We start from the raw sequence: 23,269 nt of genomic DNA, 5'->3' as shown, positions 1-23,269 counted from the left end.
TTTTCTTGTCGGCTTAGTCCCTTTATTAATCCGGGGTCGCCACAGCGGAATGAACCGCCAACTTATCCAGCAAGTTTTTACGCAGCGGATGCCCTTCTGGCCGCAACCCATCTCTGGGAAACATCCACACACACACTCATGCACTACGGACAATTTAGCCTACCCAATTCTCCTGTACCGCATGTCTTTGGACTGTGGGGGAAACCTGAGCACCCGGAGGAAACCCATGCGAAAGCTGGGAGAACATGCAAACTCCACACAGAAACGCCAACTGAGCCAAGGCTCGAACCAGCGACCCAGCAACCTTCTTGCTGTGATGCAACAGCACTACCTACTGCGCCACTGCCTCGCCCTTAAATATTTCTTTGTTCAATAAATCAACACATAAAATCATTAATAAATACCTCCGGCCTAATTTTACAAGTGGCTATTTTAGTAAATCATAATAATTTTTTGTTCATCAATTTGAGTTCATCCATTTCTAAAAACATATGAACTGCAGGCCCGTAATCAGCCTGGTCGAAGGGGTGGTTCTTTTTTCTTAAAATATGGACCTTTTAATAGTCACACACCTCATTTTATATTTAATTATGAGATTTAAATAGATTATAAGCACTATTGTTATCTGCATTAGCTTGTCGGATGGTCATCATAACCACACTTTTTTGATGTACCAAAAAACTTCCTAAAGCTTTATAATAAAGAAATAAATATTTTTTAAATACAAATTTATTACATCAAGTATCATTAAAAAAATAACCGATTTAAAATTAAAAACAAGCTTATTGTCAATTATTAGGCAAATTATTAATAACAAGCTGGCCAGCATATTAAACTTTATTCAGTCAGAATTTCGCCAATAAAATTTATTAATTAATTACATTTGAAAATTCATGGAAAACAACAATAGCCAATAGTATTCAAATTAATTTTAATATGACCTGCTTTTGGTGCTTCACACCTGTTTATTGGTTATTTTTTTTCATGAATAAGGTCCAAGATTTAGAAATAAAAGTTACTTGTAAACTGTTTTCTCCATTTTAAAAACAAATATATTAGTAAAAGACGACCTCACTTACATCAGATTGTGTGTTTTCTTGCACAGCGGGATGTTGGACTCATGAAAAATACTTGTTTGCATTGGTCAAAACTGACTAGCTGCAGTCATGATAGGCCATACAGAATTCCGCTTGGTCTTAAAGCCTTTTCGATGGGTTGTTTTCACTTATTGCAATGATATAGCAGTTAAAATAGGACAAATAAGCTCATATATGGGACAAATTCTGGAACTTTGTCAGTGAGGGGTGGTTGTTTTGAACCACTCGAATCCTTCCTGGCTACAGGCCTACACTGGATACCTTTTGTCACTGAAAACCATATCCTCTGGTATGACATTTGAAGTACCCCATTTAAGATCATGTGACTGAAGCCCCCTGTGCAGGCCCCTGAAGTCCCCTCATGACCTGCATCTGTTAATTTTTTGTTTCAGATTTTTCACATATATAACTTGTTTGGAACCACTATAACATTATTAAGCTGTGCTGTCCTTTGGTGTCCACTTTTTATTGAAGATGTCCAACAAGTCATGGAAATTATATTAAAATACTATTAATAATTTTATAAAATAACTTTAAGCTGTATAGAAGTGTCTCGAAAAATATCTAGTCAAATATTATTTACTGTCATCATGTCAAAGATAAAATAAATCACTTATTAGAGATGAGTTATTAAAACTATTATCATTAAAAATGTGTTGAAAAAAAATAAAAAGGGGGGGCTAATAATTCTGACTTCAACTGTAAGTATCCAACCCTGACGATGAATCGCTCTCCCTCTATATTTCTATATTATTAAGAGTTGTTTTTCTTCATTTATGCTGTCACACTATAGGACAGGTCATATTTAAGGTGCGTGTTCTTGATTTTTGTGCTTACATTAAAGGGTCACGAAACACCAAAACACATTTTTTGAGCTATTGACAGTCGTATATGTGTCCCACACTGCTAAAAACACTATTAGGACACCTATATTTCACTAAAAAGTGTAAATTGGTTGTTTTTGCGTTATTTCAAGCAAATTCGTACTTCCTGTTTGAAACGAATTTTTGAAGCTGCGTCACGGTCATGACATAATAGCGTTGTATTCCAGCGTGCAGACTGGACGTCTGTGCCAGAGTGTGCCTTATTACGTCTTACAGTGTGATGCATTAATGCATGAGTAAGCCTTGGTTCAAACCAATCAGCGCGCTCTATTGTGCAACTTCATTAATATTCATTACTGTCACCGTCTTTACACCACAGAGACGCCACGTTGTGTTGGCAAAACAAGCGTGAAGTGTTGCTTTTAAATTTTGCTGCAGTTAAGTTTCGTTTTCATTTTCTCTCTGTGAGAGCTCAGACTCACGTGTGGATTAACAGTGTACGCGACGCGCGACAACAATAACTTACGTGTCTAAGGAGGATTATTGTTTACCTGAGAGCTGTTCTCATCTGCAAACGCTGAGATCCGGATTCCGGATGTAGTCTTCTCTTCAGACGCGGCTCTAGTTGCTGGTGATTGTTCTGTCTCTACAGATTTGGTAAGTGAGCGACCAGTGCTCTTTGTTTATTCAGTTTGTTCGTATCGAATTAAGTTAACTATTGCACTGAGGGCAAACATGTTAGCACCGCATTTTGTGACCGGAATAACACACGCGGCTTTCTGACGTTACCTGCCGTGTGCGTCTAAGTTTCCGGGAAATGCTGAGGTTTTTTTTTCTCTCATTCACCGTGCGGTATAAAACATTGCATGAAAAATACACGCTTAGAGCAGATCCTCGAATCAAATATCGTGTTTGTCGCGAGGGACATGAATGAATTCCCTGAATGAAAGAGCCAAACTGCAGTTAAAGTCCACCAGTTAATAATTTGGCAAATAATTCCACTACAGATGTCCATGTAGGTTAAACACCATCTCTTTCTCCTGTGTGTATTTTGACTGAAACTCGCGCGTGCCCAAATAGACACTCCCACACCCTCCCACTTTAGTTCCTCCGACACTCCCCCCTAAACAGAGCTGGACACCCCCACTTTTCTGACTTTTTCCAAAGTGGAGGTGTGAAAACACCCTGCTGAAACGAGGGGGTTTCATGGCCCTTTAAGTTCCATAAGCCTACATTTTAAAAACAGAGTAATGCCACAGTTTGTAGTAGTTGGTTTTATATTCCAATATCCAGGCTTTCACAACATCAGCAAATCTTTGACAATCCTAAATACAGAAAATCATATTAGAATCCATTTACTATTAAAGTACAGCATTGTTTAGTGAATTAAACAGTGCTAATGCTGTACTTACACTATTTGCTCAAACTATTTATTTAAAATGAGCTGAAACAACACAATTTTTATTTTATTTTATTTTTTTTTTGTGGCGGCAACTTAATTGTTCTATGTTCAATCTACTTATATTTGTAAAAGCTTCTAAATTAGCTTAATTTATTCATGTTGCCCCAACACAAGTCCCTTGTGTGGAACTCTGCATTGTTTACAGTGTAGCCTGTAGATTTCAGACCGAATATTCAAAGTGGTAAACAATATAGGGACCATGTCACAAGTTGTCACTCAAAAAATGAACGATTGTGCGAATATAAAAGCAATTTTACCTTAGTTTGTACCTCAAAAAAGTAGTGACAGCTCACTTTCTAATCACTTTAAGTGCATTAACCTGTAACTGTAACCTGCGATAACCAGCTCATTCCTCCTCCAGCAGTTCATCGAGTGTAAAGCTGTGATGTGATTGATGTATAGATATGAAGCAGTTTATCAGCTTTGCGTCGTCTTTCGTGATCGTCTGGAGCTGCGAGCTAAAGCCCACCCACAGTTAGTACTGGCCAAGACCGCCACAGACAGACATGGTATGTACATGTGTTCCTTTTTAAATAGCTTTAATGCCAATGCAACCATCTGACAGAGATGACAATGAGCTACTGAACATATGGAAAGTTTCAGTGTATGTCTGAAGTGTACTTTGTCCAGCACCATTTATTCGCTCCTTTTTGACTCCCGAGACTGTTGTCGATCGGACTGGACATCACAGATAACTCATTCTGTAAACATGATGTTAGTCGTGATCTTTGTGTGTTTTGAAAAAAAGTATTGTCTTCACTGATATATCGATTACAGTATACTACAGTAAGGGGCTTGTCGGTGAAGGGAAAACGACCTAACATCAAGCCGTATGCTAATCAATTTATTTTTCTGACCTGTCATTTGCATCACTGTGTAAATCAGGAAGTAAACATACACTGTTACGTTATCTAATACCTCATGTTTGTGATTAAGGTACGTTAAAGTGCGTTTATATTCACACATTAATTCGGACTTTCTCTGTAATAATCCAATTTCAGAAAAGTATTTTTGGCTAAATAGTGAAATTATAATTGCAGCCAACGGCTATCAAAGTGTAGTAAAGTTCACAGTTAATTGAGTGCTAATGTTGTTTAAAGTCATATTTACACGTCCATATATTCAACGTACCATGGTAAACAGGGAGCGTAAAGTTGTCACAGAACAAATGTGCGAATATAAAACCAACTTCACCTCAATATGTTACTTTTATAGTGTTATTGACTGCAATAATCGTTTATTTGGCTGTCACATTCGCTTTGCTGGATATGCTTTATGAGTTATTTAAATGAACCGGTTCATTTGATTCATTTGTTTTGGAGTCGCGCTGCGTGGCGATTCTCTAGAAATGAATCGCCTGTACGCTTGGCGTTGTTGCCCACTGAACAATAGTGTTGTAAATGCGATGTTTCACGCTAAACAGTGACACTTGCAATGATTAAAACACGATTTATAAACTATAAATATTAACTGTGGTGCCATATTGTAAAAAAAGCCAGGTTCTTAGTACAGGAAGTGACATCATTTTTAGGAGAACGACAGCTCCAGCATCAGTAAGTGCTCGGTAAGAAAACCCCGATTTATTTTGTGTTCTGTGCTGTTAGTTGGGATTTCTTAATGTATACCAACTGTCATCAATGTCATAACATTGACAAAAGCGACAGAAATCCACCAAAAGGTGCTTTAGGTGCGATAAAACTCTGTATATGCTAACGTTACCAATCGAACTACAAGCCCTGCTCATTTTGTAGTCCTTTTGTGAATAATTCAGACGTTATTTAAAGACAAAATGTCTATAGCATATTTTTTGGAATTTTGGTATACTTTATTATATATGTAATCACGTTCTTAAGCATATAAACATGATTCTTAAAAAGCAGCATCATGCCTGTGAAAACCATTGTATTTCTGTGCATCATTATTGGGGAGATGGTTAATATTGAAAGCTTGTATTTTAGAATGCTTAACGTGTTGTTTAGGGCTGCATGATATTGGAAAGCACTGAAATTGTGATATTTAGTTTTTCTGTGACCATATACACTCACCGGCCACTTTATTAGGTACACCCAGTACTTGTACCCTCTTTTGAATTCAGAACTGCCCTAATCCTTCGTGGCATAGATTCAACAAGGTACTGGAAATATTCCTTAGATATTTTGGTCCATTTTGACATGATAGCATCACACAGTTGCTGCAGATTTGTCGGCTGTACATCCATGATGTGAATCTCCCGTTCCACCACATCCCAAAGGTGCTCTATTGGATTGAATTCTGGTGACTGTGGAGGCCAATTCAGTACAGTGAACTCAGTTCAAAAACCAGTCTGAGATGATTCATGCTTTATGACATGGCGCATTAACCTGCTGGAAGTAGCCATCAGAAGATGGGTACACTGTGGTCATAAAGGGATGGACATGGTCTGCAACAATACTCAGTTAAAGTTACGGTTTTGTTCTTTTTTTACTCATTGGCTGAAAATGCTGACATTCATGTCTTTTATGCGATATTCGAGTTATGTGCTTGAATATAATACAATTCACATCTTTGGATAGAAACATAGCTAGTGACTTTAAATATCAGGTGTTCTGAACTGTGGTTACTGGTTAATTATAATCCAAATTTGCATTGCAGATCTTGCGATGTGACTATTGCAGGTTTGTACATTGCGATACCCATGGTGAAACGATTTATTGTGCAGCCCTAGTGTTGTTATAAACCCTTTGACAAGCCTGTTATGACAGGTTTAATGGTCATTAACATCTTATATTTGTAAACGTTTTTAATATTTAGATTTTAAAAACGTATGTTTTAAATTGAACAATTATAGTTTGAATTTAATAGTTATTTTTAGGAGGTTTTCACCTTTAATTGAGATAGGACAGTTGAGATTACAGACAGGAAAGTATTGGGAGCAAAGAGAGGGGAAGAGTTGGCGAATCGGGAATCGAACTCGGGTCGCCTTGAGCAATGTGGTGCTATATGTAAGCGTATTTAACCACTAAGGATTTGCCGCTGACTTAACGTAACATTTCTATGTAATCATGAATGTATTTTATCATCTTTGCAAGTTACAAAAAACAAATTACCTCTTGTGCGAGGCATTTATATTATAATGAAGCGTCTATTTGATGTTGTTCTCTCTTCTGGCTGCCGTTATCAATCTCACACTGTTTCTTTCCTTTTTCTGAAAGTCTTTTTTTTATTATAACATTTTAAAAGTTATATATATATATATATATATATATATATATATATATATATATATATGCGCCAGGGGGTAAGCATAAATCACATACAAATATACATATGTTGTAATCAAATAAATACATTGTAGAGTTGACAAAGTTTTAAAGTGCGTAAAGCTTTCTTATTTAGAGAATCTTTGATACTACTAATATATAAGCATAAATCCATCACCAACACCTTAAAGTTGGGTTTCTTATTGGTAAATTTACATTTATGAATGTAAAATTTTGTTTCTTTTTCTGAAAGTCTTGATAACAAGTCTTGAGGTTGTCTTTTATTATTTCAGCAAACAGGATTGTAAAAAAAAATCTTTGTTGTACTCTCCCATTCATTGCACTCTAAGTTTACCCAACTATCATGACTTCCACTACTAATAAACCTGGAAATGTGAAAAATTTGTGCTATGAGATTTTATTTTTGTTCATTTCAATCTTCCTTCAGGCAGAGGAAGGCATCATGCTGGATGAGGTGGTTGTGAATGAGCAGTCGTCCACAGATGCGGATGAGTCAGTGCCATGTTTCCAGACTCCAGGACCCACCGTCACCTTCCATCAAATCCGATACCGCATCAAGGAACGATTAGGAATGTTTAGCTGCCAATGGCGTGAAAAGGACATCCTTAAAGATGTCAGGTGATGGTTTAACATAGACTGATAATTAAAACAATGGATAAACTCTCTTGATCTTTAAGCTTGTAGTCATAAACCTGTAGCTTACTGTACGTTGTAAAAAATTGTCACACAGGTTTGATTTATTTATTTCAAAGAGTTTGTGATTGTGCCAAAACTAATATAGGTATAGATGGCCGTAGCTACATATTATGGTAAAATAGTTTTATACTATTTTTTACTTCTTTTAAGTGTTTCCTAAACTCAAAGGCTACTTTTGTCTTTACATATTGTGAAATATTATTACAGTTCAGTTTATTTCTAATGCATAAAAATTTAATTTATTTGTACAGAGATCAAATATAATTTTCACCAGTCATTAGTTTAGTCATCCATGTTATATGATCCTTCCTAAATCATTGCATTATGCCAATTTGGTTTTCATATAATATAAATTATTATTGGTGCTCAGTTATAAGTAATGGTACTTTTTATTTTAAGATTTTCAGGATTCTTTGATGTCTTGAAAGACAAAAAATAAATATATTTGAGGGGAAATCCTTTATAATACAGTGCTTATGGAAAATATTCATAGCGTTTCACTTTTTCCACATTTTTTTATGTTAAAGCCTTATTCCAAAATGGATTAAAATCATTTATTTACTCAAAATTCTACACACAATACCCCATAATGACAATGTGAAAAAAAAAGCGATTACAGCCTCAAGTTTTTTTGAATATGATGCCATAAGCTTGGCACACCTGTCTTTGGGAATCTTTGCCCATTCCTCTTTGCAGTACCTCTCAAGCTCTATCAGGTTGGATGGGAAGCGACAATGTACAGCCATTTTCAAATCTCTCAAGAGATGTTCAATAGGATTTAGGTCTGGGCTCTGGTTGGGCCACTCAAGGACATTCACCGAGTTGTTGTGAAGCCCTTCCATTGATGTTTTGGCGGTGTGCTTTGTCTCATTGTCCTGCTGGAAGATGAACTATCGTCCTAGTCTGAGGTCAAGAGCACTCTGAAGCAAGTTTTCATTCAGGATGTCTCTGTATATTGCTGCATTCATCTTTCCCTCTATCCTGACTAGTCTTCCAGTTCCTGCTGCTGAAAAACATCCTCACACCATGATGCTGCCACCACCATGCTTTACTGCAGGGATGGTATTAGCCGGGTGATGAGCAGTACCTGGTTTTCTCTAAACGTAACACCTGGCATTCACTCCAAAGAGTTCAATTTCAGTCTCATTAGAGCAGAGAATTTAGTTTCTTATGGTCTGAGAGTCTTTCAGATGCTTTTTGGCAAATCCCAGGCGGAGAGCGGCTTCTGTCTGGCCACTCTACCATACAGGCCTGATTGATGGATTGTTGCACTGATGGTTGTCCTTCTGTAAGGTAGTCCACGGAGGAACGCTGAAGCTCAGACAGAGTGACCATCGGATTATTGATCACCTCCCTGACTAAGGCCCTTCTCCCTCCGATCACTCAGCTTAGATGGCCGGCCAGCTCTAATAAGAGTCCTGTTGGTTCCAAACATCTTCCACTTACGGATGATAGAGGCCACTGTGCTCACTGAAACTTTTCTGAAAGTTTTCCGTAACCTTCCCCAGCCTTGTGCCTTGAGACAATCCTATCTCGGAAATCTACAGACAATTCCTTTGTCTTCATGCTTGGTTTGTGCTTTGACATGCACTGTCAACCCTGGGCAATCAACTGAATTCTAATTAAGCTGCTGAAACATTTCAAGAATGATCAGTGGAAGCAGAATGTACCTGAGCTCAATTTAGAGCTTCACGGCAAAGACTGTGAATACTGATGTACATGTCATTTTTCAGGTTTTTTATTTTTAATAAATTTGCAACAATTTCAAAAAATCTTTTTCCACATCATCATTATGGGATATTGTGTGTAAAATTTTGAGGAAATAAATTTATCTAATCCATGTTGGAAAAAGGCTTTAACATAAAAAAATGTGAAAAAAAGTGAAGCGCTATGAATACTTTCCGGATGCACTGTTTATGTGTTTGTGTGTGTATATGTGTATGTAGTTTTTCCGGCTGTTGACTAAAGGACAAGAGGATCTGATCTGACCTTTAACCGTGCATGTACCAACCGTCCCATCTTTATTGTAAAAGATGTGGTAACCAGAACATTTTGTTTTAGGGTTCTAGCCTCAAGGGAAGATAAGACTTCTAAAAGACTTTTATTATGAAGTTTATCTTAATTCATCTTGCCATATATCTGCATTATATCATCCCCTTTCCCCAGATAGAGAAAACTTTAGATAGCCCAACACCTTTAAGGAATAACAGTTTTGATGTCTGTGTAATTGCTTTTTGATTATGTCGATTTTTTTTAATATGAAGAAATAGTGATACAAGCACGGAACTAGGTTGTGACTGGAAGGGCATCCGCTGCCTAAAACATATGCTGTATTAGGTGGCGGTTCATTCCGCTGTGGAAATCCCTGATAAATAAGGGACTGAGCTGAATGGAAAAGGAGGGAAATAGTCACAGCAAGGAGGTCGCTGGTTCAAGCCCCGGCTGGGTCAGTTGGCATTTCTGTGTGGAGTTTGCATGTTCTTCCCGTGTTGGCGTGGGTTTCCTCCGGGTGCTCCAGTTTCCCCCACAGTCCAAAAACATGCGCTATAAGTGAATTGGGTTAAGCTAAATTGACCGTAGTGTATGTGTGTGAATGAGAGTATATGGATGTTTCCCAGAGATAGATTGCAGCTGGACGGACATTCGCTATGTAAAATATATGCTGGGTAATTTGTTGATTCATTCCACTGTGGCAACCCCAGATTAATAAAGGGACTAAGCTGAAAAGAAAATGAATCCATGAAATAGTTTTACACTTGTTACACAGCATCCTAAGAGCTTTTCAGAAAGTGATGTTTGGTGTTTTGAATCTGTTGCAGTGGGATCATGAACCCGGGAATGAACGCAATAATGGGCCCTACTGGAAGTGGAAAGACATCGTAAGCATGTTCATTTATTTTTGTTTGTTATTTTTGTCTTATTGTCTAGTTTCTAGTCCTGATATTCAAAAAAAATATCTCTACTCTTTGAGAACAGTGCCATTTTAATAAACTTTTAAAGGGCACCTAGGTTACCCCTTTTTTCAGATTTAAAACAAGTATTTTGCGTCCCCAGAATGTGTATGTAAAGTTTCAGCTCAAAAACACCCATCAGATTTGTCATTATACCTTTTACTAGATCCTGTTCTATACATCTTTCCACCAGGGGGTTGTTTTGTCGTACTGCGCCTTTAAGGCGAGTCCTCCCTGCCCACCGTTTCTACGTGTCTTTCTGCGTGCTTTAATCTCCTCCCTCGGCTGTGTCAGACAACAGACAGACTTAAAGAAAGAAGGTCTCACGTAGCGTTTGTGAGAATTACTATTGTAAGAACTTTACAAATGAGTATTTGTTGTGCAGTTGCATTGATTAGTCACACACAATATCGTTACAATGTTCACGCGCACACACACACAAACACACACACACACTGACAGACAGAACGCCCTTAACGTTGGCTTCCCACTCTTTTTGCACGCATATGTGACAGGATGCAGCTTAATTTCCACTGTTGTATGGATATCTGTTATGTTTATGTACATTATAAACCTGATTTAACGTCCACAAACCGGGATTGAAGCGTCTTCCTTCATAATTGTTCTGACACGCGGCTGTGCTAATGAAGTAAAGCTGAAGTAAATGGCTGTACTTCATTACACGCGTCCTCTGTTTTAAACCATTTTAAACATGTGAAACTCACTCTTGATCAAATTTGATGATGATTGATGATCCTAGCAAACTGAACAGAGCTTTTATTCCCGGTTGCTTTGCGCACGTCTGGTCTTGTTGACATGATTATACAAATGACTAACGGGACATGTTAATGCAACAGCTGTCACTATTGTTAGGCGAGGGGAACACACTACTACGTCAAGTTGGGGTCAGACTGAAAACCGCTCCAATTGGTCCACCTTTTTATGTTGTTAAATTGAAAAAAAAAGGACTGGGTGTGTTTATATCACCCCAATTTGATGGTCTATACACTATACCTACATGTATGTCTGTCCAAACAGCTTGAAAAGTAGATTTTTCACCATAGGTGCCCTTCAAAAGCACATTGTAATGTAAACATTGAATTTTTCTGTTTGTTTTTTTTAACCTGCAAACACAGTTAATGTTTAAACTATTTATAAAGTTTAAAGTGGCTGACAATTACATATATTCTTAATAATAGGCATTAATTTGCCTCATTTTTGATCTGTGCAACACTGTAGCTACTTAATTTGGCCAGCTATGCCACTGTACTTCAATACTGGTTATTATGGTTATTAAGACAATTTTTTTCTAAGGTGGTAAAGTTTGAGAACCACTGCTTTAGACAAAATATCAAATCAAAGTTAAAGTTTTTTCACATTTATTTATTTCTATATTGTTTGATACAGGGCATTTGGCATCAAAGCCACAGGGATAAGTAGGAAATGAGTTAAATCAGTTATGGAGACTATAGAGCCAATTCAGATTGTGTTTTAGAGTAGCACTAGAAGCGAAAGTCTCATTATTTAGCTCGAGTCAGATCAATGTTAACTAAATTCAGCTCCAGTATTCTGTTCAACAGAAGATGATAATGCCATCAGCCGGCCTTAATGGATAATCCTTTAAAAATCTGTCTTCATTTGCATACCCTCCATTTATGTATAAGTTTATTTCTTGAAAAGGAGAAACTTTGAAAAATGTCCAATGGAAGTCAGTTGATAACATTAGTGGTTTGGTTTCCATCATTTTTCAAAATGTATTGTTTTGTGCACAGCAAAGCAAAATATTGCATTCATTTTGTTCATATGAATTACAGAGTTTTTTAGCATTACATTTCAGAACTTCTCATTCAGATTTGTGTCAGTAACTGCAGCAAATATGCAGAAAAAATCTAGTGTTTTCATTTTCATCTAAATCGTAAAGAATTCAAGCATTTCCTAAAGCAATCGTGTCTTTGATAGACCTCTAATAGACATCCAAGCGTACATATTTTAGCTAAAGCAGCGCTTTCCAGAGTTTACACTTAGATCAGGGGTAGGGAACCTATGGCTCGGGAGCCACATGTGGCTCTTTGGCCAAAAATATGTGGCTCTCCAGCTGTCTCTCTTCAATAATATTTAAAAAATTTAAAAAATGTAACCGTTACTAGAAATCAGTTTCCTATTGAAATTACAATTACAATTTCCTTTATATTGTATTTTCTACAGCAAAATGAATAAGAGCTTGGTTTATAATAAAAGGACGTTTCAACCAATGCGCATATGTGGTGCTGTGGTTTAACTTGAATCGTGACAACAATAAAGGGCAAGTTATATTTCTTACATTTCTGTGGTAACCTCATGCACATGAATTCAAACATTCATGAGTGGCGATGGCAAAAAGAAAAAATCTGTAAATTGTCCTATCTTCATACATTGCATTGTGTCATATTTGTTTATTTCTGAGTTGTGGTTGGACATAAATAAAGATTTTGTGTATAAATATATAAAGGTTTTGTTATATACACACTGACCATATGGCTCTTTAAAAAATGCATTTGATTAAAAAAAAAAATCTGAAGTGGCTCTTTGCTGAAAAAAGGTTCCTGACCTCTGCACTTAGATATTGCTGGATGCTTTAAGAAGGTTTGGCATGCTGTCCCGGGAGAAAACCCTGAGCTCAGAGATAATTGTGATATTGATCAATCACGTGCTCCTCTCAAATTACTTTATGAAGCTTCTCAAATTTGAGTTGTCAGTGAAAATCTGATAGATGAACTGTATAAGAATAGACCAAATCTAGACTAGTCATCAATGCACTGGAATAAATGACTACGGGCTCTATTTTGACGGTCCATGTGCAGGACGTGTTTTTTCTAATTTACGGACGGGAAAATCCGCTTTGCGCCGTGGCGCATGGGCTAAAAGGTTTGAGTTTATTTTCTTGATGAGTTATAGGTGTGTTTTGAGAATAAACCAATTAGAGTCTCATCTCCCATTCCCTTTGAGAGCCAGCTGCGTCGCGCCAAGAGCGCATTCGCTATTCACAGGACGCAAAGTAAGTCTAAGTGGAAAAACTGAGCATTTCACGAGCAAACATTTAACAGTTTACAGTTTTTTAACCGAAAACTGTTAAACAGAGCATCTACTGCGTGAGAATGAGAGATAATGGATCACTTACACTTTCGCTCTTGGATAGGGAATCCTTTACGCACAGACATCAATTAGCCTATAAATAATTAATTTTGTTTGTTAAGCGCAAATATTCGTTTCAAAACTATTTCTAAATTCAGTTCTAATTTCCAGCAAACAAATAAATGAACAATAATATCCAAGTGTGGTCAAAATACTGAGTTATATCCTAAAACACATGCTGTGCTCCATATGGTCTAAAACCTGACAGGTGGGCAAATCTAAGCTTGTTTTCATAAAACAAATATAAATATGGATATAATAAATAATACTGCTAATAATAATAACATTATACAAAAGCAAACTGTTATGAATGAACTGAAAAAGCCTCCCGAGATGAAGAAGGCATAAAAGCAGTGGAATTTCATATTTATGTTGGTTAGAAAATAATATGCTTTGTAATATTTTAATCCTTTATATTTATATCCTATATATATTCTTATTATATCCTATATATATATATGCTTAATATTTACATTTTTTCATATGTAAAGATATTTGCCTATTGCTCTCTTGTGCATATTAAGCAGTGTGTAAGCGAGGCGCAACTCTGCGCCGGAGTTTAGTCCGGGTTAGTTTTGTTCTAATGAAAATTCTATTATAGTTTCTCAAAATAGCAACGCGCCCGCGGTCCGCCTCAGAACGCCTCCTTTTTAGACCAGAACGCCTATGGGCGCACATATGAGCGCTAATGCATTTGTTATTTAAACAGCGTAGCGCAACGCCTCAAAACCATTCTTGCGCCAAGCTAAAACTACCAAAAGACTATTGCGCCTCGCCTTGCGCCACACTGCGCCGGGTGTATGATAGGGCCCTACATGTGTAAATTAAATCTAATCTGTCTGTTTAATGATTAGTCCATACTTAAATATCTATTATATTTTCAGTGACAACCCAATTTTATCTCTGCTTTATAAGATATTTATGCTTCGATGTCTATTAGACGTCTATATTTAAACGTCTATTAGATGCACACAAAAAATGCTTGCTTATTAATAAACATTTTATTTTAAATGAATAAACTTTTTTTCTTTTCTTTAAAACAAATAAATAAATCCTATCATCATCTTCAAGCTTGAGTGGTATTTGAGCTCTTAGCTGGTGAACAAAACAAATCTCGCTGATGTGTGTCGGGTGCCTGCTTAGATAACAGTATCTTTATCAAATGTTTACAGAACAAGCGGGAACCCAGTGTGCCTGTAGCCTCCTCCACACAGATATGTTTTATTACGTGACAGAAAATCAAAGGCTTCTTCAAAGCCATAGAGCAAATCATTCAAATCTGGTGTCTATTAAATGTAGATCTGAGATTACTGTAGGGAAAACAGCTAAAACTGTTAAGCTAGCACTTTTAAACATCCGATCGCTTAACAATAAGTCACTTCGAGCCAGTGATTTTATCAACACAGATTGCCTTGATTTTATGCTTTTAAGTGAAACTTGGCTAGATGACAGTGTAAGGTCCTGCCAGTGAAGCCTGGTTTATAATCGACACGTCCGCTAGTTCGATTGAGTGCACGTGGCGAATGTGACGTCATCGATTTGGGTGCAAACAACATGATTTCGGCTGGACAAGAGCTGGGTTTGTTTGAGCGAAGAGTGCGTGCGGCTGCAGGCCCAGAGACCCGCCTGCACGCTCAGACCTGCACTTCCAGACCTTCACAGTGCCACCTGCTGTTTGAAAGATTGCCTTACCCTGAATTCAACTGCTTAGAAATTGTAACTTACTCTATTTTTCGACTATTAAATATTGCGCTATGATTTAATGCATAATTATATGAAGTATACTAGATTATGACCTACCTACGCCTATTTTGATTTTAAAAGATCTTATTTGTAATTATTACAGAACTTATTAACAATTGTTATTGTGTTACTGTTATTAGCTGCATCCCAAATCGCATACTTATGCACTATTCTACGCCATTTTGTAGTATAAATAGTGTAAGTAGTGTGTTCACACTGAAAACTCTAACAATTATAAGTGCACTTTAATTACCAGGATGATGCACTCATTCAGCCGGGAAAATGAAGTGTGGAATGATGGACACTTCACGCACTCAACGACTGCAGCTTTGCTCACATAAAGGAAGGCGCGGAGCTATCGGGCGCACATGTTGGATAACTTTATTTTGGATGGTGAAAGCAAAATTCTCCTACGAGAGTGATTATAGCGCCTCCCGGTGGTGAATGCGGTTCTACTCATGCCAGGTATTATTTGATAGTTTGGTCATTTATTTCACTGATTTGGCGACCGTCAAACGTCATCAAAAAAAGTTTTAAATTCAGCTTAATAAAAAAACATTAGTGCTCCATTTGGGACGACACTACATACATGTACAATGCTGTTGAGTGTGTAAATGCATAAGTACATAGTGCATGAGTGCATAATGGATAGTGTGCCATTTGAGATGCAGCTATCGTCTATGCTAGCACTTTCAGATAGATAATACACGAATACAGTAGACCTACATAGCACTAAAATATGCTAATAATAATTGTGTTATATATTATACATTTTATTTTAATATTTTTACTTCATTCATTCATTTTCTTTTCGGCTTAGTCCCTTTATTAATCAGGGGTCGCCACAGCGGAATGAACCGCCAACTTATCCAGCAAGTTTTTATGCAGCGGATGCCCTTCCAGCCGCAACCCATCTCTGGGAAACATCCATCCACACACACACACACACACACACACTCATACACTACAGACGATTGAGCCTACCCAATTCAACTGTACAGCATGTCTTTTAAATGTGGGGAAAACCGGAGGAAACCCACGCGAACACAGGGAGAACATGCAAACTCCACATAGAAACGCCAACTGAGCTGAGGCTCGAACCCGCGACCCAGCGACCTTCTTGCTGTGCACTACCTACTGCGCCACTACGTTGTCCCACTGGCCGAACATACAATCACTTAAACAGAAGCATGTCAGTCTTGGTCACTAAGGGGCAGAACCCTACTTAGTCAGTTTAGAATATTTGTTGTGTGGTCTCCATAGACCTACTATCTACTAAATCAAAACAAAACTATCCAATCATATCGTTATTATTACTATAGAATCAAGCAGACCAATTTACTTAAAATATTAGTAACTTGTATAATCACCATATGATTTAAATATAGGGTGGGCCATTTATATGGATACACCTTAATAAAATGGGAATGGTCGTTGATATTAACGTCCTGTTTGTGGCATATTCGTGTATGTGAGGGGGCAAACTTTTCAAGATGGCTGGTGACCATGGTGGCCATTTTGAGGTCGGCCATCTTGAATCCAACTTTTGTTTTTTTCAATATTAGGAGGGTCATGTGACACATCAAACTTATTGGGAATTTCACAAGAAAATCAATGGTGTGCTTGGTTTTAACGTAACTTTATTCTTTCATGAGTTATTTACAAGTTTCTGACCACTTATAAAATGTGTTTAATGTACTGCCCACTGTGATGGATTGTCAATGCAACCCTCTTCTCCCACTCTTCACACACTGATAGCTACATCACAGGAGAAATGCCAGCACAGGCTTCCAGTATCCGTATTTTCAGGTGCTGCACATCTTGTGTGCATATAAATGGCCTACCCTGTAGGATTGAAATATTAGTAACTTTGAATAATCACCATATGATTTTAAAAGTATTGAAATACTATGAAATACTGCATATAAATATAAATAAACTTGTCTTGCCTATACGGTATGTGCATACAGTATGCATTATGCCAATGTATTTCAGAAATCAAGGCTATATTTTTTGCTTTTCCAGAAAATGCATCTTGATTTCAGAATTTTTAGATATTGAGACTAGAAGCAAGACAAAAACTCCGAGCAAGAAAGGCATGTTTTGCAGTGTTGAGTGTCTGTTGTAATGGATGTGGATGTTAAAATATCTCAATGCTTTAGACAAAATACTAGGGATGCTCAAAATAATCGATTAACTGTTAACCGAAAGGGCGCGTTTGTAACCGATTAATGGTGTCAGTTAAACGATTAGAATAATTTTTTTAGTTTATTTTTAGTTTGGCTGCATAAGGAGCCGATTGAATGCGCTTTTTGCGTTAAGAGGGGCATCTTTTGAATGGTTTACTAAAAGCCTCAATTGTTTTGCACGCGGCTCATCCCAGAGTAGCAGTTTGTACTAGAGCTCGCTGTTTCAAGTTATCCAGAGCTGTATCAATTTACAAATCTTGAATATCACAATATTATTAAATATTACTATTGTAATAACATAGACAGCAACACTCTTGCAAAATCAATACCCAGCTGATTCCATCATGACATAAAAAAAGAGGACCGCGCCTTTTTTTCCTTGTCAAAAGGACGTTTTTGGAATGGAAAATCACGTTTGCTGTGATCAGACATATTTGTTAACTCGCGGCTAACAGCCTATACCGGTTCTTAAAACAGATTCAGTCAGTGATTTTGTTTTGTAATTTAAATAAATTATTTAAGTGAAAATAATTTAGGGTAGGCCTATTTATTTAATTCATTTAATTTATTTTATTCTGTTTTTCTATGCTGAAACGCAGATGCGTGAAGATGCTCTGTTGTTATGTTCTGTTATTATTATGCTAGCATGTTAAAATAAATCAGTATTTTAAAATGCAATATTTAATGTGTCAGACAGACACAAAATAGATGTCAAAATGTGTTTTAAAACAAATTAACAATAATGTATTAGTAATCTGCACAGTTAACTGTTAATAACCGATTAACAAGCGGCGGTTATCGGTTAGCAAAATTGACCGAAATGAGCATCCCTACAAAATACCAAATCGAAGTAAAAGCATAAGTTTTCTCACAGTTATTTATTTACGCCTGTCTGTTTTCAGGCTCCTGGATGTCATTGCGGGACGGAAAGATCCTAAGGGCTTAAAATCAGGTCAAGTTCTAGTTGACAACACCATCGTGACCTCTGACCTGAGGCTGTGCTCTGCTTATGTGGTTCAGGTTAGGACACACAATACTTTCAGTGGCGTCTTCTGTGTATTTTAAATCAATTTGTGTAGCTCTACAAAATGATGATGATCCCAAATGATGTTTAACAGAGCAAGGAATTTTTCACAGTATTTCCTATAATATTTTTTCTTCTGGAGAAAGTCTTATTTGTTTTATTTCAGCTAGAATAAAAGCAGCTTTTACATTTTTTAAAAACTATTTTAAGGTCAATATTATTAGCCCCTTAAGCATTTTTTAATTGTCTACAGAACAAATGACTGTTATACAATGACTTGCCTAATTAACCTAACCTTATTAACCTAGTTAAGCCTTTAAATGTCACTTTAAGCTGAATAAACGGTTCAGACAACGTCAACAACCTACTTTCGTTATTAAGTTTGCTATTGCTATTACTACTAGCTGTACTGTAAAGTTTCTCTCTGGTGAATTTATACAGTGATGCATTTAAGAGGCTTAACTTTGGATGCTGCTTTGAAGGGTGGGACATTGGCTTTCAGTGCTGTTGTAAAAAAAAATAAATGAGATGAAAAGAGAAGAGAGAACCCAGTCCAGGAGACTCGAAACAAGCAGAATTCCTTTATTGAGACGTGTTGGTTAATCTGCAGTCATACAGCGTCTTTAAAGATGTCTAATGTGTCTGCATGAGCCTACTAGAGGTCTGCAGTCTGCAAGTTCTTTCACAAGTCTCTCACACAAGTCTCACACAAGTCTGAATTAGTCTGCAAAAAGTCCTGTCTCTATTGTCCTGTTAGGAGGAGGGGGCATAGCTAAACAAAGTATGTAAATTAAGCGTTGTGGTCGGCAGGGTAAACTGCTCTTTCAGGCATTGATCTCATCATGTTCTGGAGACAGAAACCTCCTGACCATTTGATTGAAAAGAGAAAACAATAGACACCCCATGCTGTGAAACTGACAATTTGCATTACTTTGGCTTAGCCTGTAATCAGAAATGTCCCTCCTAGCTGGGATGTTAATGAAATTATATAATTAAAAACCAGAGAATATAACTTTTTAGTTATACGTAGATTATTGTTAATTTGAAATTAGATGATAAAAATTTATATTTCCACAGTGCTGTCAGACTAACATTAGCATGTGCCAAGATCTGAACAATATTTCATGTATTGTCTTATTTTACACAGTACGGCTTGATATAGAGTAAAATAAAATAAATGCTGAGTCATTGAAAGTAATTCTAGTGAAAACATTACATTTTCATTGTCTTTCAGAATGACATTCTGATGGGTACTCTGACCGTGAGGGAAAACCTAGCGTTCTCTGCCAATCTTCGCTTGTCACTGAAGGAATATTCCTCATCTGACAAAGAGATGAGGGTCAACTCCGTCATCCAGGAGCTCGGCCTCAAAGATTGTGCAGACACTAAGGTAATAGACTTCAACCTTGTGTACAGGAAGGTAAACATGATTTGTTATGTTTGTACGAACATAACCTTACTATGAGTCAAATCTTTTATAAATGAATCGATAGATTTATATACTGTGCACATCAGATTTAAGCCTTAGCTGGATATTTCACTTCACTTCGAGCTGTTATGCTGTGTTCACACCAGGCGCAGATAAATCGCGATATTCGCGCGTAAATAGCCGTGTAAACATTTGAGTGTACTCGCTTCATTCGCGCGTCAAATTCGCTTCATTCGCACGTCAAATTCACTTCAGAACAGACGCCGATTTGCGTGATGGGCAGGGCTTCTGTCTGCCCGTTGCCTCTAGCTTCGTAGCTAAATGGCTAACATGGATTTTATGAAGAAAATAACAGTGTTTATGTGCTTTATGAAGACTGAAAAACAGCTTCGATACGTTTAGGGTCGTGTCTGAGTCCACTACATTCTTTCAGAGGTGCATCCAGCTCTGTGAGCTCATAAACTCCTCCAGAAACTGAACCTGGCTGACGGAGACTTTCAGCGGTGCATCTGACTGAGCCAAGCCCAGTTAGATGAACTCCTTGTCGGTGTCGGCTGGAGGATTTTCACTGGGACACCCACAACAGGCGATACGTCACAATCACGCCCCCACAAGAGCAAGCTCATGATTGGTTAACGCGGCGAGAATGTCCGCTGAAGTTCAGATTTTCGAACTCAAGTGATTCGCGCAAAACGCTCAATTCGCGCTGCGCCATTTGTACGTATCGCGATTCGCACAATTCGCGCCGCAGGATGTCTATTCACGCGTTTGCATTGACTTAACATGTAGATCACTCGCGCTTGACGCGCGTTACGCATCTGCTGTGAACGCAGCATTACACACTGCATGGAAGGTCATTTTGAAAAACCCATAATAGGGGCTCTTTAAAAAAGTAATGTGTATCTAATTCCTAACCCCAACTGTAAATTATTCCCAAAATCAGAGGGCATTAATAATTCCAACGTTGCCAATGTTACCGGTTGAAACCTAAAGTGGCGATGAAGTCTTAAAATGTATGGAAAGTGTCTTAAAGGTATTGAATTTCATTCTCTGATTCCTGTACATACTAAGATGTTGATGCAGGAACATGTCCTGCTTGGTGAAATCAAACTAAACATCCCTATATTGTGAGTGGTGGAATGAAAATGTCCATTTAAAGTGATATTGCTTTGTTTGGGCTTGTTGTCTCTCAGATCGGTACAATGTTTTTACGAGGTGTTTCTGGTGGGGAGAAGAAAAGGTGCAGCATTGGCATGGAGCTCATCACTTCCCCGTCGCTCCTGTTCCTGGATGAGCCCACCACAGGCCTGGATGCCAACACTGCCAACTCCATCATGGAGCTCCTGCAGAAGTACAAAATCTCATATCAAATATACCTGCCTCCCGCTGCAAGCAATAATAAAGTATGCCTTTTAAAAACACTTTCTTCCAGCATAACCTTGTGAAGCCTCACATAATGAAGGGATGGTTCACCCAAATCGAATTTACTCGCACACAAGTGGTTCTAAACGTTTATGAATTTCTGTCTTCTGTTGAATGCAATAGAAGATATTCTGAAGAATGTAGCCAGTAGCTATGTTTCTATCCAAAAATGTGAACGAAAATTAATGCGCAAAACTCAAATATCCCATAAAAGATGTGCAATTAAAGCAGCGTTGAGTCAAAGAGAACAAAATCGTCACTTCATGATTATCTGGCACCAAATATTAACAGTAAAAACGGAATTTGCTGTGATAGGAGAAGCTGCGTGAATCTTTTCTTCATTTAATAAATTACTACCTCAGAACACAATGCCGACACGCAATGAATGCGTGGTGACGTTTGAAGGCGTGAGATGCGGCACACAAAAACTCTTGACTATTTTAGTAATTAATAATATTTATTATATTATTAATTATATTGTTATTATTAATATTATATTAATAATATTATTAATATCGGAGGTATTTAATAATATAATAATACTAATACTAAAATGGTTATGGTGTTTTAGAATGACCAAAACAACATTTCAGATGTTTTACAATGTGCTCAGCCTGCTGGTTTGTCCATTCACGCACATTTATATCATCACATAATCTCTCATAACAAAATCACTAAGGCTTTTTTTTAATTTGCATACTGGAATTTGTTCAGTTAATGTGTTTCAATCATAGTTTATGCGCATCTTTTCTTAGCGAATAAAAAGTTTATCCTACTCAGTTATGTGCATACATTTTTTTATGCGAATGTTCAAAATTGGTCGCATCTTGACTTTCCATCAACCAATTTTTTTATACGCATATCCAAAATGCGCATAAAAATAGGTGGATGGAAGCATAGCTACTGACATCAATTGCAGCAACAAAATTGTCAACTTTCTTCAGTATACCTTTCTCTGTGTTTTACAGAAGAAAGAAATTCAAAACCAGTTTGGAACAAGTGGAGGATGAGTAAACAATGGCAGAACTTTCATTGTTGGGTTAACTATCTTTATAAAATTGAATTTGAAATGTTAAAAAGTTAATTATGTTGGTTTGAGAAAGTTGCTTTGTTTGCCTTATTTTCATTTTGGAAGAATCCCCCTTCAACCCCATCTCCTCCTTTTACTAGGGGGAGCCCTCGAGAGCTACCTTATCTCAGATCCCCTTATATGCTTATTGACCAGGCAGGAGCCCTAGGCTCAATTATCTCTGAGCTTGGGGTTCTCTCCTGGGACAGCCTGCCAAACCAGCTAATAGCGGCAAGCAATATCTAAGTGTGAGCTCTTAAAATGCTAATTAAACATTTTTTTATTATTATTTTAGAACGTTTCTCCTCCTAGCACTTTAAAAAGCTGTGTTCTGCATTGCTGTTTGTTGCTATATCTTTTCCAACTGGTCCAAGGTTTGGTTTTCCAAAAAAGACCCTGGAAAAATCCCATTGACGTAACATGAGACCAAACTTTGACCCATCATAACTCTGAACAAGATAGTCATAGAAACACGTGATCTTACACAATTGAAGAGGATGTCAAGCTGTTTAAAATTACATATTAAACTGGGGTGTAAGCTGTACCCCCAGAGCATACCAAACATTCCTATTGACAACAGTAAAGAAAGTCCCATTCAAAAAGAAACTTGGAAAAATCTTCACCAACTCTCTACCCCCATTTGGTTCTTCACCAAGCCAACATCAAATTTCATCAATGAACTATAGCTTCTAGTTCGATATTTAGACAAAATCTTGGATGCATCAGGCTTTTTTATTACATGTATTAAGTTAAACTACATTTCCTAATATTTATATTGCAAAAAAAGATGCAATTCCAACAGCCTCATGTAAATCAGTGAGATATTTATATCAGTATAGCAGGCCACTTACATACATTTCTGAGACTGTCTAGATAACGTTTTAGGCAGTAACAATTCTGTAAATAGGGATGCTGTCAAAAATAATGCCATA

At 37.2% G+C, this 23,269-nt stretch overlaps 2 protein-coding genes across 13 annotated transcripts in view; both read left to right on the top strand.

Moving 5' to 3' along the window:
- The window catches only part of meis1b (Meis homeobox 1 b), a 605,459-nt gene that overhangs the window by 552,954 nt on the left and 29,236 nt on the right, over positions 1-23,269 (top strand). The gene's annotated exons all lie outside the window — the stretch shown is intronic.
- abcg2c (ATP-binding cassette, sub-family G (WHITE), member 2c) overlaps positions 2,318-23,269 on the top strand; it is a 35,942-nt gene continuing 14,990 nt past the window's right edge. For 2 of the 12 annotated variants that reach the window (XR_012388651.1, XM_073919881.1), the window contains exons 1-6: positions 2,318-2,578; positions 7,071-7,261; positions 10,159-10,218; positions 18,296-18,413; positions 19,652-19,807; positions 21,040-21,197. Coding sequence is in view for 8 of the 12 variants with exons in the window: in XM_073919881.1 (XP_073775982.1) it covers positions 7,086-7,261; positions 10,159-10,218; positions 18,296-18,413; positions 19,652-19,807; positions 21,040-21,197 (668 nt within the window). In the remaining 4 variants the exon portion in view is untranslated. 12 annotated transcript variants of the gene reach the window in all.

The sequence above is a fragment of the Danio rerio genome, chromosome 13, assembly GCF_049306965.1.
Source record: "Danio rerio strain Tuebingen ecotype United States chromosome 13, GRCz12tu, whole genome shotgun sequence".
Classification (NCBI taxonomy): Eukaryota; Metazoa; Chordata; class Actinopteri; order Cypriniformes; family Danionidae; genus Danio; species Danio rerio.
Note: the sequence above shows the minus strand (reverse complement) of the source record. Positions and strands in the feature narration are given on the sequence as shown.